The sequence below is a fragment of the Mya arenaria genome, chromosome 15, assembly GCF_026914265.1.
Source record: "Mya arenaria isolate MELC-2E11 chromosome 15, ASM2691426v1".
Taxonomy (NCBI): domain Eukaryota; kingdom Metazoa; phylum Mollusca; class Bivalvia; order Myida; family Myidae; genus Mya; species Mya arenaria.
In genome coordinates, this window is record NC_069136.1 from 28,649,070 (window position 1) to 28,666,180 (window position 17,111).

General features: G+C 34.8%; 1 protein-coding gene across 1 annotated transcript; it reads right to left on the reverse strand.

Moving 5' to 3' along the window:
• Positions 1-1,204: 1,204 nt before the first annotated feature.
• On the reverse strand, positions 1,205-12,185 carry LOC128218840 (serine/Arginine-related protein 53-like). Its single transcript, XM_052926565.1, has 10 exons — positions 12,138-12,185; positions 10,720-10,815; positions 9,967-10,107; positions 9,552-9,638; positions 7,408-7,509; positions 7,095-7,131; positions 4,620-4,671; positions 4,067-4,209; positions 3,222-3,347; positions 1,205-2,875 (listed from the first exon to the last, which is right to left on the reverse strand). The coding sequence occupies exons 2-10, from the start codon at positions 10,794-10,796 to the stop codon at positions 2,783-2,785; spliced, it is 858 nt and encodes a 285-aa protein (XP_052782525.1). The 5' UTR covers positions 10,797-10,815; positions 12,138-12,185; the 3' UTR covers positions 1,205-2,782.
• Positions 12,186-17,111: the final 4,926 nt, after the last annotated feature.

A 17,111-nucleotide genomic window follows, 5' to 3' on the forward strand; every position in this document is an offset into this window, starting at 1 on the left:
AAGTGAACTATGACCTTTCTTTTACAATCTTGAACTACTGGTCAGTAGTAACCAGATAAGAACGTTTCTCTATACCGCTTTTGTGGCTCCTGTACGTTGAATATCTATTATCGACGCTGGCGTCTAAGGAGAGTCATACTCGATTAAAAATTATGTTGACGTTGATAGGCATTAAAGATAATTCACATTCTTCAACGGCTGAGAAAATCCCAGTAGATGCTCTAAAAACGTTGTCGGCGCTGATGGACTTTCAAATATAACTTAGCCTCGTTGACGTCTGAGAAGGTCACCGGGGAATATGGTTTAAATCATTGTTGACGTTGATGGACGTCCTGATACTGTATTTTAAGATGTTAAAAATATTTAAGATAGAAGAGAGTGCGTTATCTTAAATGATGTTTCCCCACGCAAACGATGTAGCGGAGATGGAACTTTTGTATTGGTGACCTCACCGTTGACATTTCTGCGAATGATATGGTGCCGTTGACGTCTACCCGTAGAAAGTTTCTATTCTTCAACCAAGTTCCGTGTTGTTGGTTGTTTTCTCTTTGTTCGGGGTAGTGCGACGTAGTATGCATTAATGTATGTTTTTCTCCCTCTTGTTTTACTAGTTTAAAAAACAACAACTTAATTTTCCGCTCTTATTTATTCCATAAACTCTAGCGTGTCTATTTCGATGAATTGTCAAATACATCTTAAACTTGGCTGATCTCATGTTCACTATTTGCCATTTTTCTTTCATTATTATTGTCGCCAATTTCCAGTTAAACTATTTGTTTGAAATAAGAAGTCAAAATGAGCTTTGACATGAACACGACTATGTTGAAGTGGTACACGAGTGCGTATATGCAAAACGTCTTACGAAACCCCACAATTTGAGAGTTCAATATTTAATTTGAAAATGTCACCAAGGATACAATTCACAGGTGATTCTTTATTTATCATTATTGTTGCGATATCGGTGAAAATGTGTTTTAAGGCAAGACTTATTATGCTGATGGAACATTCACACTAAGGACAGAATATCATCGCAATTGTCAATAAGGGATTAAAAGCGAAAACAATCATTCTTTTATAATGTTTTTCTGATTAACAATCTTTGAAATGTGTAAAAAAATACCGTTTTCATCTCAATTAGTTTTCACTGATCAAATTCACATGACCTTTGCATGCACTTGAAATTGCTTGTTCTTTGCAACACCAATAAATATTAAACTTTTATTTTATAACACATGTTTAATTGACACATAAAATAAGGATTAACAGTCATTACATGTATTTATTATCTAATATACAAGAGTTATTATGCAGAACAAATATGCGTCTTTTCGTTATGACAAGTTGTATGTAAATGATTCTATTTAACACTTGACAAGATTTTAATTACTATTCATTATTCATTGCTTGCAGTGTAACAAAGTAATAACACCTAAATTTTAACTCTTAACATTATATTTTGAAGCTGCACTCTCACAGATTGAACGTTTTGACAACTTTTTATTTTTTGTCTTGGAACGAGCCAATTTTTGCGAAAATCCATGGAAACCAGTTATATAAGACTGCTGACAAAAAATAAGATCGCAGATTTCTATATTTGAGTTCAAACAATGATGCATTTTTCTTAAACCGTTAGTAACAGTTTAAGTCATAAAACATTAATTTTCGAACGGAAATATGGGGAAATATGAAAATCTACGATCTGATTTTTTGTCAGCAATCTTATATCATTGCAGATATTTACGCCAAAATTTGCTCTTTCCAAGACAAAAAGTAAAAAAGTTGTAAAAATGGTAAATCTGTGACAGTGCAGCTTTAATACCACGACAAATATTTCAAAATAATCCAAAATATTCTCTTAAAGCCATGCAGTAGATAATAAAACTAAAAAATCCTTAGGAGGTATTTTGTCTCATTCGTTTGAATGAGAATGCATGCATAGTTACTCTGGTTAAAACAGATTGTGGGCTGTAAAGCGTTCATAATTAGCAATATAAATTGTGTTAAACCATTGCATTGGGTATTCCAAGTAATTGCATACACGGTTATTTGTGTTATTAAATCTACATTCAGTGCTACACATTAAACAAAAATATGATTTAAAGTTTTAAACATATTTAGAATGCAATATGCAAACTACACAATGAACATTTTTATTGTCAATCAATTTTCAATCACCTAATGCTCATAAGTATTGGATAAAGACTTACACACTGTTATAAACATGTTTGAAAATTCTACAGAATAAATTTGAAAACTCCTTATGACTCTACTACACTGCTTCAAATTGTCATTTATTGTTTCAAATAAAAGGCATGGTATAATGTCTTGTCACAGCTCTAACATTGGCTCTAACTCAATATCAATTATAACAATTCAGATATACTCAGCTTACGGAGACATATTCAGGGGTGTACATGTAGTAAGGCTCATGTTTCCTTAATTGTTGTGGGATTACGCTGTTTGATTGTTTGCAAAAACTTTTACTTTCACCATACCTCACAAGTAGTACAATTTTGTTCAAGGTATGGAATGATCTTAAATATGTTCATTGATCAAAAGATTCCTGGCTTTTTTCATTGATACAAAGACAGCTATTTATTGGTACAGGGAAATCCAGGACATTTGATTGGTCCAAGGTCGACCTAGTATCGAGGTGAAGTCAAATGTGAGTTTCATTGGTGGAGAGAGATCCTGGATATTTGATTGGTGGAAAGAGCTCTAGCTGGTCAAGATAGTGCCTGGACATTCATGCGTGGAGGGAGAGCCTAGTATCGAGGTGTAGTCAGGCAAGGGCCTCCCCCTCCAGTTTCTTCCTCCTAAGCTGTGTGAGTCTTTGCACCCAGCGCTCCATACGCTCCTCGGGGTCACTGTACAACTGTAATGGGATGGAAACAATACTGGTAATTCATTCAGAACTTCTATGGCTTAGGGGCAAGCATACAAGTTTGGCTACTCAGTATTACATGGTATCATCATACTGCTCTTTTATTAAAGTTGAACTTATTTACAAAACATGTCAACTTTTAAAATGTACTTATTTTAAGACTGTTAAAGATATGGAACAAAATAAAAAAGTTAAGTTTAATTTTAAGGTATAAATCTACCGTAAAACCTCAAAAACTCTTGTCATTACAGCCATCTCTTTTATAAATCATGAAACATATTATTTCAAAATTATTTGTGTCTTAAATAATTAAAATGACAAGATCCTGTATAAGTACACTTGGATGAGCCAGATCCTCCTTGTCAATGTCCAGTATGACTGGCTTCCTATGGCTGTCCAATCTTAGTTCCCCTGCGGTACCAAATACGAACTCATCTCGGTCTGTGCTCCCATCTTTGTGGTCCTTAAATGGGGAGTTTAACATGCAAACACACTCAAATAGAATGAGATTGTCACTTAATGTGTTTACTATAATGAAATATATGCAAGGATCTATGAACCTATCTACATATACAGTCTACATATCAACAAGAGCATAGCAAGCTTATACCAGCACTACTAAAAGTTCTTTGTTTTTCTTGCGCACCAGTGAATATGACCATGTGGATATCTACCAACTGGCACCCCCATGCCAGATGAGTCCTAAAATAACATTGCATCATGACTTCAGTAAACAGTGTTGCTCAGCAATTTGGTGAAATGTACAACAATGCATTTTCGACATCAATTCTTACACAAATTGTGTTACACAATGTTTTGACAGTGCTCCATCAGGCAGCAGTTTTGTGAAAAGGTTTGTCAAACTCTGGTAAAAGATTGAAGATGGGGCTTTGTAAGCGGTGTAGACTACATTATGTTTCATTTAAAATGGTGAAGAAATAGTAAAGTTATCTTTGTTTAAAGTCTTCATTCAAAGCAAAACATTGCCTTTTCAACGTAGCAATTATGACACAATTTATAATGTGGTATACACACTGATGTCCTAGGGATGGAATATTTATCATTATTTTCGACTGACCAAGAAAGCCCCCCCACAATTCAACAAAACAGAAATCCTGATAATGATTATCTTGAATGAGACACAATTAATCAAGAATGTAACAAAATATATATAAATCCTACCCCTCTACTTGACTTGAACGTAGCAGCAGAGAACCCGGTGCTTTCAATATCCTGGATTGCCTGAGAAAAGGCCATGGAATCCTGCAGGCTAGTGGCACTGCTGATCCGCTGGGTATCTCCCTTGATTTTCTCATCTGCTGCAGCTGATGTGGTAATATAATATAAAACAATTGAAATTATTAATCAAAAAGTATTACTACCCTGCTATTGTCTAGTTTTCCATTGTTCTTTATGCACTATCAGTACCTTTCATATGTTTCCAGTACGGATAGAAGAATCCAACCCCAGGGGTCTCGCAGAAGCTGGTAAAGAGTTTTTTTAGTCAGCCCAAGGGTGTGACTTTTTCTCTCCGTAACAGGAACACATGAATGATAATTTTTATTTTAAATTTTATAATTTCTACGTTTGAAACCCAGTTTTTAACATTTGACTAAAACTTACGAGTACATCACCATTCACATGATCCTCAGTAATTTTAAAATCGCAGCTGATGTCAAATAGTTCAAAAGACGGTTTGAATAATTTTGAAATATTGGACAATAAAACCCCATACCTGCTGCTTTCAGGGCCATGTTCATTCGTATCTTTGCTTGTTCGGATGGAGCCTGTGTGTAAAAAGATCGAAATAAATTTTCCCATACAATAACAACACATTACTTGTTTTTATTAAAGAATTGAAAATCAAGAATGCTTACTTTAAAGGAAAAATTAGCATCAGTATATTAAAATCAGATCTACAGACAAAATAATAATGAACATTTATAGCAGGTTTGTCAAGATGCGCTGTATCCAAAGTCTTACAGTTGAAAGGCAAAATCATTTATTTCAATTTACTCAATTTTCCAGTGATATTCACCATCCACTTAAACATTAAGTTGTTTATTTCTAGCCTTTAGTTCAATGTTAGTAGATTGAATGCGTGTATTAATGAATAAATCCCTTTAATGGGGTACACATTAGATGATACAATTGCAAGAAAAAAAGAAAATTGTCAAAAACTCGGATAAAATTGACATTGTTGTGTACAACAAATTGAATATTACTTTCTGTATGTATCACATCGCTTACAACACAAGGATCTTTCAAAGTTTTTGCGCATTTATCCAATTCTAAATTTACCAGGGTTGTCTATCATGTAAATCCCAGTAAGATTAAAACAGCATTATATATTTATCTGTACTCATAAACAGATATTATTTAAACATTATGCGCTATTTCAAACAGGGAAACACAGATGAGACAGCAACATGATTGTTGTGTTTATTATTTAACCCTTAAGCTGCTGATGGCGATTTTAAAGGTTTTGCAAACAGCTTGGAACCAGACCAGACGCCGAGAAACTCGGCGCCTGGTCAGGTTCCAAGCTGTTTGCCACTCAATCAATATATCCCCAAAGTTTCAAGTAAATTGAAAGAAATTTAGAATAAACCAGACAACATTTTTGAGCAGACAACAATTTACCCAGCATGCAAAGGGTTAAACCATGTAACGTGATGTATTATCAGCCTCCTACTAGCTTGTAATGACAATTCTAGGCTTATTGAGGAAATACTGTATTTGCCAATTTTTGGACCATCTTGTGGGTAGCCCCTTAAAAACTAATATCTGGATGAAAAATCAACAGTAAACCTACAAATAAAATTCCAAGTTAGTGAATAGCAGGCTTTTAATTTAAATATTAGGGAGACACAAATGTTTCATTTAAATTAAAAAAAAAAATCCGAAATGTCTGTTTTTATTCAAGAATATTCATTCTGAGAAATGATATATGTTATGCTTTCAATAAAAAAAGACAAATTCAATAATTTTACAAAAAATTGGTTTATATGTCTTTCAGAATTAAAACCCAGGAAATTGAATTCAGCACAAAGCAATGGTTTGTTCATTTGAAAAACAAATGGGTAGGATTGTGAAAAATAAGTCCTATTCTTGCACCAGCATTATAATCAACAGTTTTTACTAATGATGCTACTTGTCCTCTATCATGTCTATGTTTTAACATGCATCTGCTCTTTAATAATATGGGCACTTATGCTACGTTAACTGCTTATGAAATTACAGAATTCATATTTTTACCAGTTTAAATACAAAATAGAATGTTTTTCTTCTCAAGTTCACAAGGGAATCACTTTTCTACAATGAACAGATATGAGAACTGAAATACATTTAACTCCCACTGAATTCTTTAAAGCCTTCACCAGTAATAATTCTTGTCCCATGGTAGAAATTTAATCAAGCGGTGCCATTAGTGAGTGTCTAAAACCAATGATGATTTAGGAGAAGAAGTGCCTAATGTGTTTTAATGACACTCGTGTGTAAACAGAGAAGAAGAAACTATTTTCAATTAGAGTTAATGGAAATAAATAAGATTGTCAAGCACCATTAAAGCAGATTACAGTCAACATGACACGTGGCGGTAAACTATTTCTCTGTCAAACATTTGTGGGTTGTAACAGAGTTGACCTGTATTTAATGGTGTTAATTATGTTTACCAATATTTTTCAAATCCACTGTACCTGTCTACAGCTATCTACAGTTTTTGTCCAGACAATGTATTTAGATTCTTTGTTTATGAGTTTTTGTCTGAACACTGTATTTTTTGACGAGTTCTAAGTTGAAAGGGGCAATAACGCCATCAAAAACTAGGGTCATGCTTAACCTGTTTTCATAGTTTTTAACATGTTACCAAAAAATCTCTAAAATAACAGCTACGTGAGTAATTGTCCTGAAACTGTTTTTTTTTTAAAATGTAATTTATAAGTAGCCAAAACTCGGCCAAAAATATTTATTTGAGACCAAAGTGGACCTTACCTGTATTTTATAGTTTTGAACAAGTGACCAAATATTATTTATATCTGATGATCCTTTCATGAGTAACCGTCCAGACAAGAATGATTGATTGATAGACAAGGTCACTCTTGTATACAACCCCAAACTTTGTTGTTTTTTTGGGTAAAATTAGTTATTTTTATGAAGAGATGTGTAATTTCTAAAATAGGTGCATAAATGTTGCATTTATTTCACTCACCATTTCTGCAAATCCGGGTATATTCAAGCAAGGGTCTCTGGAAACAGCATTTTCATAGTTTACTAATCATATTTTACAGAAAACATCATGATAATAATTGTAAAATACAGACATAAAACAGTGAATACATTAGCTTGTAAATCTAAATGGCAGCATTTATGAACATTTACAGGACTAAGACTTATTGCATGACCTTAAAAATAACCGGGTTTTTTTGTTTGTTTTTTAAATATCACCTCACCATTGAATTTTGCTTTTTGGGAATTATTTCAGTAAGAACTTATTAAAATGTCAACCACAATGAAAATCTCACTCTCTTTCTGTTGAATCCCTGTCTCTCTTTGACCTTCTGTTTCCCAAACTGCGTGACCTTGACCTCCGTGCTGACCTTGAATGGGAGTCATATGACCTCGACCTGAATAGAGCGAAACACATTGACACAATAACAGGAAAAAGTACATCATCATCATCATCATCATCATCATCATCATTATCATCATTATCATCATTATCATCATTGTCATCATCATCAGCAGCAGCAGCAGCAGCAGTGGCATCACAACCACCACCATCACCACCACCACCACCACCATTATCATCATCATCATCATCAACATCATTCAATGTACATACAACTTCAGCAACATTGCCAAAAACTCATTTCAATGAAATATTTGAGAATTAAAAAATATTTGTCATTATGCAATATGACAAGCAAAATTATTCCATTGAATGTTTTAAATTACTTAAGACTTTTCAACACCATGTTGCTATAAAAAGTAATATCAGGGGAGAAATATTAATTTTGGAAATTAGTATTAAGAAGTAGAATGTCTAACCAACTTAGACAGTTTTATTTTAACAGAAATAAAACTTAAATTCTGCAGAATTGGATTTGTCACATGTTTGAAGCACCCATCAAAGTTAAACAAATTATATTATCAATCTTACTGTTTAAAAAAAGAAGAAAACAAGAACTGTCACAGTATGTGACGAATGCCCCCGAATGTGACATTGACCTATGAACAAGGTCAGTACATGAAAAGTTGATCATGCCTTTACGTGTCAAATACATATGGCAAGTTATTTTAAATTGCCACTGAAAATAAAAAATACTACCCATACTTGACAACCTACACTCGTATGTCCCTATATTCAGCATTCCATTGTGAATAAACACTAAGTGTATCTTTCACCTTAGAGGTAGGGACATGGGTCTTGCACCCGACAAGTCATCTTGGTATGTCGAACACATGTGGTATTTTATTTTAAAATCTGTCAATACAAGAAAAAGTTACAGCCCGGACAACCTATACTCTATGTCCTTATATGCAGCATTCCATTGTGAATAAACACCTAAGTGTGACCTTGACATTAGAGGTAGGGACACAGGTCTTGCACTCAACACGTCGTCTTGGTATGTCAAACACATGTGGCAAGTCATTTTAAAATCTGTCCATACAAGAGAAAGTTACAGCCGAACACGACAACCTATACTCTATGTCCTTATATGCAGCACTCCATTGTGAATAAACACTAAGTGTGACCATGACCTTTAAGGTAGGGACATGAGTCTTGCACGCCACACGTCGTCTTGGTATGTGGAACACATGTGGCAAGTTATTTTAAAATCTGTCCATACAAGAGAAAGTTACAGCCGAACACGACAACCTATACTCGATGTACTTATATGCAGCACTCCATTGTGAATAAACACTAAAGTGTGACCATGACCTTTATTAAGGTAGGGACACGAGTCTTGCACGCCACACGTCGTCTTGGTATGTGGAACACATGTGGCAAGTTATTTTAAAATCTGTCCATACAAGGGAAAGTTACAGCCTTGACACGACAACCTATACTCGATGTACTTATATGCAGCATTCCATTGTGAATAAACACTAAGTGTGACCATGACCTTTAAGGTAGGGACACGAGTCTTGCACGCCACACGTCATCTTGGTATGTGGAACACATGTGGCAAGTTATTTTAAAATCTGTCCATACAAGGGAAAGTTACAGCCTTGACACGACAACCTATACTCGATGTGCGACCTTGCCCTTAGAGGTAGGGACACAGGTCTTGCACACGACACGTGCAATTTTAATATGCCCACCTTCGGGGGCATAAAAATGTCATAATTAAGGAAACTGCATTTTAATATGAAAGGAGCATTACTCTTGTGTAACTTGAGCAATTTATCTATCAAGTCTTTATGAATATAAAGTTTAATCCTGAGTGGATATTCATTATTAGAGTTAATGTCTGTGGAGTTTCTGAGGTGATTTATCCCACATTGAACTTGGCTTAGACATTATGCCCACTAACACTATCATCAAGTTTCATCAAGTTTTATCAAGTTATTGTTTGCAAAAGATTTATTATTAAAGATAATCCAGCATAACGGTGCAAATACAAGAGGCATTTTAGAACCTCCATAAACACAAGACTTTTACCTCCTTCTCCTCCTGTCTCTGCTTCGTGACCTTGAGTAACGACCTCGGCTAACTGACCTTGACCTCTTTCTGTAACGCTCTCTGCTCCTAGTATTATAATCAAAATAATATCTCAGACTGAAAATGTTATAGGATACAAATAAAGAAGATTTGTCATTTTTCCAATCTTTGCAGACAGATTTCCAAACAATATTGCACTATGTGTTTACCTGTTGGCATGTGCTTGATATCAACAGAAAACATTCAGTCTTAGTTAATGCAAAGTTAAAATAAATCAGAAAACACATTGTTATCCTATTGCAGACTTTGATAATGATCATAAAAAATTGAATCAATTGCACCATTTGAAACTGTGGCTGGCATATTTAAGTTTTTATTCTTTAAATAAGTAAAAACACTTCAGCACTATAACAACCTTGACCTCCGTCGGTCATACGACCTTGACCTTCTACGCTCAGGTGATCGGCTGTGTGACCTTGACCTTCGCTTCTTCTTTTTTTTGGATTTCTTCTGTTTAGAAGAATGTCTACTGTCTATGCTCTCTAAACTTTTTGATCTGAAAATTTAATATCATTTGAATTTAAGAGTCTGACTGTTGACTGTTCTAGTTTGGGTGATATTTCACTACAAAATTGCAATTGAGCTTGCTTTGTTCCAAGTTGCTCATTCCTAGATATTTTTTTTTAAAAAGTTGTCAAAACGTTCAATCTGTGAGAGTGCAGCTTTAAACTGTTTGACAAGCATGTTCCACTTACTATAGTTTATCAACACAGTAGTAATATTTTCCAACAGAGATAAGTTTTAGATATAGCAATCAAAAGTATTAGCAATCCTAGCTACTAAGATGATGTAAAACTGGGTCTCTTTACACATGTCTGACAAATATCTATCAGAAAACAACTCTGATTTAACAGGGCTACAATTTCACATATATGTTGATCAAATAATTGTACTCCAAAACGTATGTGTGCACAAGAGATGCTGTATTCTTTAAGAAACAAGCTTGATCACATTCCTATCTAAGCACTCTTGCTTATTTCTAGACCAAATTTGGATTCCCAACTTTTATCAATATGACACATTGTTCAAAATCAGAAACGCCCCGTCCCTGAAGGCTGATCCCAAAATGGTGGAATTAAAACATTAAACTCAGAAACAATTAACTTACCGAGATCGTGAACGCCTTTTCTTCTTCTTCTTTCTCTTTTTCTTTTCATCGTCACTGTCTGATGAATATCGACCCATTGCGCAGCCTTCTTAGAAACTATGTATACAAATAATAGAAAATTGATATTATCACAAGTATTCTGTGAATAATTGCAATGTTCTAAAGCCATTGGTCCATATTGCCATCTGGTTAGCTATTCAGATTCTGGATCAAATGGGTATGAAGTTTGATCCCAGCACTTGGCTTTGCTGATGATAAAAACTTTATATCACCCAATAATATGTAAGTAAGCCACAGGTTTTGATGAGGGATTAGGTGAAAGGGAATTCTATCCCCACAATTTTCTGTGAATGATTTTAAATGAGTTTAAAGCAGGAAATAAAAAATAAGATTAACAGACATTGCTGACCTTTCATGTCTGAGAAAATGTGATAATCCTAAACAGTGACTTTCCCAAACAGTAAGGCCTGTTCAAATACAACTTATATAGCCAGAATTATTGGTGTTCAGGGAAACACTTTATGTTACATTTGGATATTTTTATAGGTTCCTATAAACAATACAACAAAACCATGCCATATCGATAAATAAACAATCTCTACATGTATGTCTATAGCAGATGCTCACTGCCTGGTGTGACATCATAAGATAAGCTTGATGAGGAAAGACTTTAAAAAGACTTTAGATTGATTTAGATTTTAAGTTTATCGTAAAACAATAAATTATATGTTCAAACACATGCATTGTTCTTTTTGTGATATTTTGCAGGACACTCTGTGGTTCCCTTACCCTGGTAATATACTTTGTATCACCTTCTTGGACATGTGTTGTTGGATGTTCAATTGAAAAAAAAAATATTCATTGAAATATAGCCAGATAGGTGCCCATGCAGACTGTCTTAGGGTCAACAAAAAATGTAAATTTCTACTTAATAAATTTACTGATACTGTAAAATTAAGATTACAGCAGTTTTTATAAATGCTATTAAAGCCTCATTAAGTAAGAAATTCATGTAGAGGGGTATGGACTTCAAAAGTCTGCTCTAACAAGACCAAAACTCATAACCTGATAAAAACTCCTGGTGAAGTGGTGTCAATTTAAGTATAATATTGACTAAAAGTTTCTGCTGCTTATTTAATGAAAAAATCTTAATGAAACAAACATCTATCAAAAAATAAGTCGATGAATAAATATCTGATGAGTTACATGTTGTGATTAACAACTACTTGAACATGACAAGATTTTGCCCGTGTCTAAAATGTGCCGCGAAAACATGTGACATATCAATAAGTTCACCTATAACCATTATGTTTCTCACAAGAGTATCGATTGATTGTTTTTCCTTAAGTCTGCTTGAAGTTAAAAAGAATCATAATTCCATAAAACTTTCTTAAACATAATTTCTGGAAATATTTTACCGTGATGTTATTTATTCGTACCGTGGAATATTTTGAACTAAGGGAAGCAACTTCAGAGAAGAATTTAAGGGTTAAAATAAACTATTACATCTTAACTCTGTCACCATGTCCTTGACCAATAGCGGTTTAGAGGGGGAGGGCGCACTCGTCGCCACCTCCCCCAAATTGTTGAAGTTTATTTTTTATGTCAATATCGGAGAGAGAAAAAAGTAATAATATACGCTCAAAATGTACCATTTCGGACTAGAAATTGTTAATTTTTCGTGGGGAAATAACCACAAAGCCTGCAAACATTAATATGACCATTTCAACATCAGTTCAGAGAATCGATTCTCGGTTATGTCAAAAGTTGTTTTTTTCCATTAGAAACGCCCCATCTAACGGAAAGTCCTGGGTCCGTCCCTGATCATCGGAATATATACAATCCACGGAGTACACGGAAATGCCTTGACTCTGACGACCCTAGGGCAGAACGATCGACCGTTATTATTATTTCCGTTATTACAGTATAATGTATACGTATTCATTATTTTTGAGGAAATGTGTATTTTTGAATAGAGCAATCAAAGGACTGAGAGGCAAAGCATCGAGCAAAGTATTTAGAAATATAGCAAAATACAGAATTGAAGATCATTAAAGAAATACATTCCTTATATGTTATAACGCAAATGTATTTCCTCTACATGATACCAAAAAATCCCAGCCTTAACACACATTCATTCTCCAAATCAAGAAATAAACCATCGCCATTAGGCTCCTGCTTTTCATTTCCGTGCCGAGTATAATCAAATTAATCTGTACTCAATACATACATGGTATTCTATTTATCCTATAATTCCGCGTTTTCGTTTGCATTAAGCAATTTATGTAACTTTCAGCTCTTTAATCTTACGAAACCTTTAAAAAGTCACCTTTAGGTGGGGTAGAACGCTCGTGTCTGGAATAGCCCCCCAGTTGAAATATAAAGTTACTGTAAGCACAAATTTAACGAGAGCTGTCGTTGGACAGCTGGCTGGACTACACCGCTTTGTCTTAGAAATGGATACAATAATGATGTAATATATTCCAGTCAAAAGCAATAAAAAGGTCAAAATAAAGTAAACAGGAAACGACGCGATGAGACAAAACCATGTTTAATGATTGACAGAACTTCAGCCATTAATGTGAGATTCAGTTTCAACTGCTTATTTTTATTTTAGTAACAGTGACCTTGACTTTGACCCTAAGGGCCCCAAATACAACCCCATGGAAGTCCTCCATGAACTCTTCCTACATATCAAAATTGGTCACAATAGGTCAACCGTAACTAGTTTAAGTTATTCGGTACCAAACAGTTACCTTAAGTAACAGTGAATTGACCCTAAAGGGCCCCAAACGCAATACCATGAAAGGTCTCCATAAACTCTCCTTAGATACAATGTACCAAGTTTGGCCACAATATGATAACCCTTACTTAAGTATTTCAGTACTTATCATTTTTCCTATTTTTACCGACAGTGACCTTGACTCTGGGCGCCATGGATGTGAAGCTAGCAGTCTAGCAGTATGGCAGTACAGCAGTGGGAAAATATTACGCTGTGGAAATGTGTACTCTGATATAAAACTCAAAATGAAAACTAATTCTTTAGTCCCAAACATATATTAACGTAAGCAGTTCATGTATCTATCTTGTACATGAAATTATTTTTCTGTCCCATAAACAGATTAAAAAGACGGTTAAACCTTGTTTTATTACTTCCCTTGATTATAGTGTTTAACTGCCTTATATAAGAACACTCTACACAATGATACAAAACGGACATCAGTCCTTGCCACGCAGTATACCGGATGAATTTCAACCAATACAATTATTTTGTTTAGGCCTAAAAAATAAATTGTGTGGTTCGGGTCACCCGACCCTACCTGGAAAATATCGCCGACCCTACTGTTTTTTTGGGTGCGACTTGCGAAAAAATACACTCCAGAACGTCGGGATTTTAAGCTCATTAACCCAAGATGAGTTTCGAAGATGTAGAGATAATGTTTTTTGTTCGAGCCGGAATCTGTATCCGAGATTGACATGTCAACATCCGACAAGGGGCCATGGACCCGTTTGTATGGAGAACAGCTGTACGATATTCCTGTCGTACAATTTATGGGGAAATTCTCCGACTTTCCGCTCTTTTCGGGTAAGGTATATACAATGGAACAAAATGTCTCTGGATAATAGTATAAGTTTTCCCAAACATAAGATTGAATGCCGTCTAAATTCAATATACCCCACCCACCACTTCAGGACAAGGCATAACCCTTTTCACTTGTCATGTTGTCAGATGCAATCATAAAAAATAGTTTAAATAAAATAGCAGCAGGGCAAACATACTACTAGTATAGAAAGGAAATATTAAATACTGGGAGTTTTGACATAGGCTGGTGCCTGACAACATGCGACTTTCTTTGAAACTGGGACTGAAACCTGGGACTGTTGCCATTTGTACAGTATATAAACTAATCCTAACTTTACTTCTTGGAGAATGGCAGAGAAATGTTTTTGAGATGCTGAAGCAGGTCAGTATTGTCACATTTAATTATCAATATGTTTTGCTTTCGGAAGGTGTGTGACGAATGACAACAAAACTGGCAATGACACACCACTTAACTGCAGCGATGCTCAGCAATGTCCTTATATAACTGAAATTCTGTTGAAAAAGGAAACAAACATGTACCAAACTAAAAAAAAAAAAAAAAAAAAAATCCCTACCTACCCTACCTTTTCTTAGGGGCCATGTTACCCGAACCACACAATTGATTTTTTAGGCCTTACAAAAAGTGTCATTTTTACACTGTCTTAATTGCACTGTACAAATTGCAATTGCCAAAATATTCATTTTCATTTTTAAAAATATCTTTCGCCGTATGTTCGTGAACGTAATGACAATACACTTTATTAACCTTACAAGTTGATTAAGGAGCAATCCTCGGATACTGGATAAAGACTTTCAGTTAACTGGATAATAATGTCCTTAAGACGTTGTTTTTTCTATACAGCGTCGATATATAACAGTTATTATAAGTTTATGCCTGACTGCGAATATTTTTGGATGTGATGTGAAAACCTGATCAAGTCTTCCAACTAGCATTGTTTTTTATTGCCCCCTTTTAATAAATTATCTGTTATGTCGTGTATGAACGTGTAGTTTCATTTCAAAATTCTACGCGACCGTAAGCGATGATTCGCGTTAATTTCTGAAAATTCGTATACAAATGAAACTGTACAATTATGTCCATAGAGTATCAGCAGAGATCTGCAGAGATAAGGATCTAGGCTTAGAAAAGCATTGAATAAAGCTTGTGGCATACATTTCACTAACAAAATCGTAGGCCCGGGGGAGGGGGGTGTGGGGTATGCCCTCTCTGAAAACTTTGAAAACCCTGGTGCAATCTGGTGCATTCTGAGGTGCTTTTTTATTTAGTTATGGAAAATGGTTTTAGTGGCTGGTTCGGGTGATGTCGTTTTCCAAGTAAATGCATTCGCATTAAATACATTTGAGAACGCTATGTATTATAGCGTAATCTGCGATATTTCACCGTGGATATGAACTGGTTTGCCAATGACAACAGAACACGTCTGGGTTGGATCTTGTAACTCCGTGTTGGAAAGGGTTGCCTAGGAATAAAATTCCCGGAAATTCTCCGAGCCATAAAAAGGCGTCATGGCATGTGCAGCAGATCCAAACCTTAAATCCGTTAATTCTACTTAAAATTCGTCTGTAATAAACGAATTGTTTTACTACAAGAAATGCCGGTAATGGCAGTTATACATACCATAAAAAGAATCCCAACACGAATTAGTTATACTGTTTAATAATGTTTTTATTGACTATTACAAAAACTGGTCTACATAAGCTGCTGATAAGCGTCGATTTGAAGTTCTGGCTTCGGTAGCTGCGACCGTATCTCTTAAGGAGTTTGCAGGAGTTGAAATGGACCGTTTTAGTTTCAAGTAGTCAAATAGTTTTTTTTTTTCAGAATCATGTGGTCTCAGCCGTGTACTCGCGTATAGGCAGAACATATGTAGAGCATTTTTAAATATATTTTTTCAGTTTCGGGTTTAAGGGAGGGGCTTATGTCAAAAGGTTATACCATTAAGTAACACGCCCTTTAACGTCAATTCTTTGATATTTATGCAAAAAGCTACAGAAACAAGCTCAGTAGCAAAGAATTTAAACATAGACCCGGTTTAGTGGCAGTGGGTAAACGCCAAAGACATAGAACTCAAAATCACAACAAGAAACATAGAAGAACAGTACAAAACTCCACAAACAGCACAGTGCATACATACTATATATATAAAAAATAGGTATGTTTATCAAGAATTTGAGTCGCATCTGATACGTACCTTGCATGCTACTATAGGGGTCAGTTTTGGGATCTAAGTTTGATGTAGCCAATCGGTAATGGTTGAATGAAAAACATATCCAATTAATATTTCAAGCAAGTATGACCATGCGATTGATTAAATTTGATATGGAACATAACCCCTTAATCAACTTTCAACGAGGGTCATTTGTCACACAATGAAGGGTAATTAGTTAACGTTTGAGCTGGTGGAATGGGTTGGTTTTGAACGTTAAAAATTGAACCATCATCCGTTTAACAGATAATATTCAACGGGGTCAAAAATGAATGTTACACCGGCGATAACATTAAGCATTGCGTATTGTGTATGATAATTCTGTTTTTATGTTTGCATACACGTGTGTACGTTTGCGTGTGTGAGCTATAACAGCCCTTAACCAAATGAAATCATAGAAACTACTGAATGTGTTAATTTATAATCAGTCCAAATCTGATTGAATAATGTATACTATTCGGACTTTAACAAAAAAAGAATGTTGAATTATTATTTGAACATATTTAATAAACAATATTATTTTTTGCTATAAAATATAAATAATTACGAATTATACGAAACTAAACTCCTTAAGTTTCTAG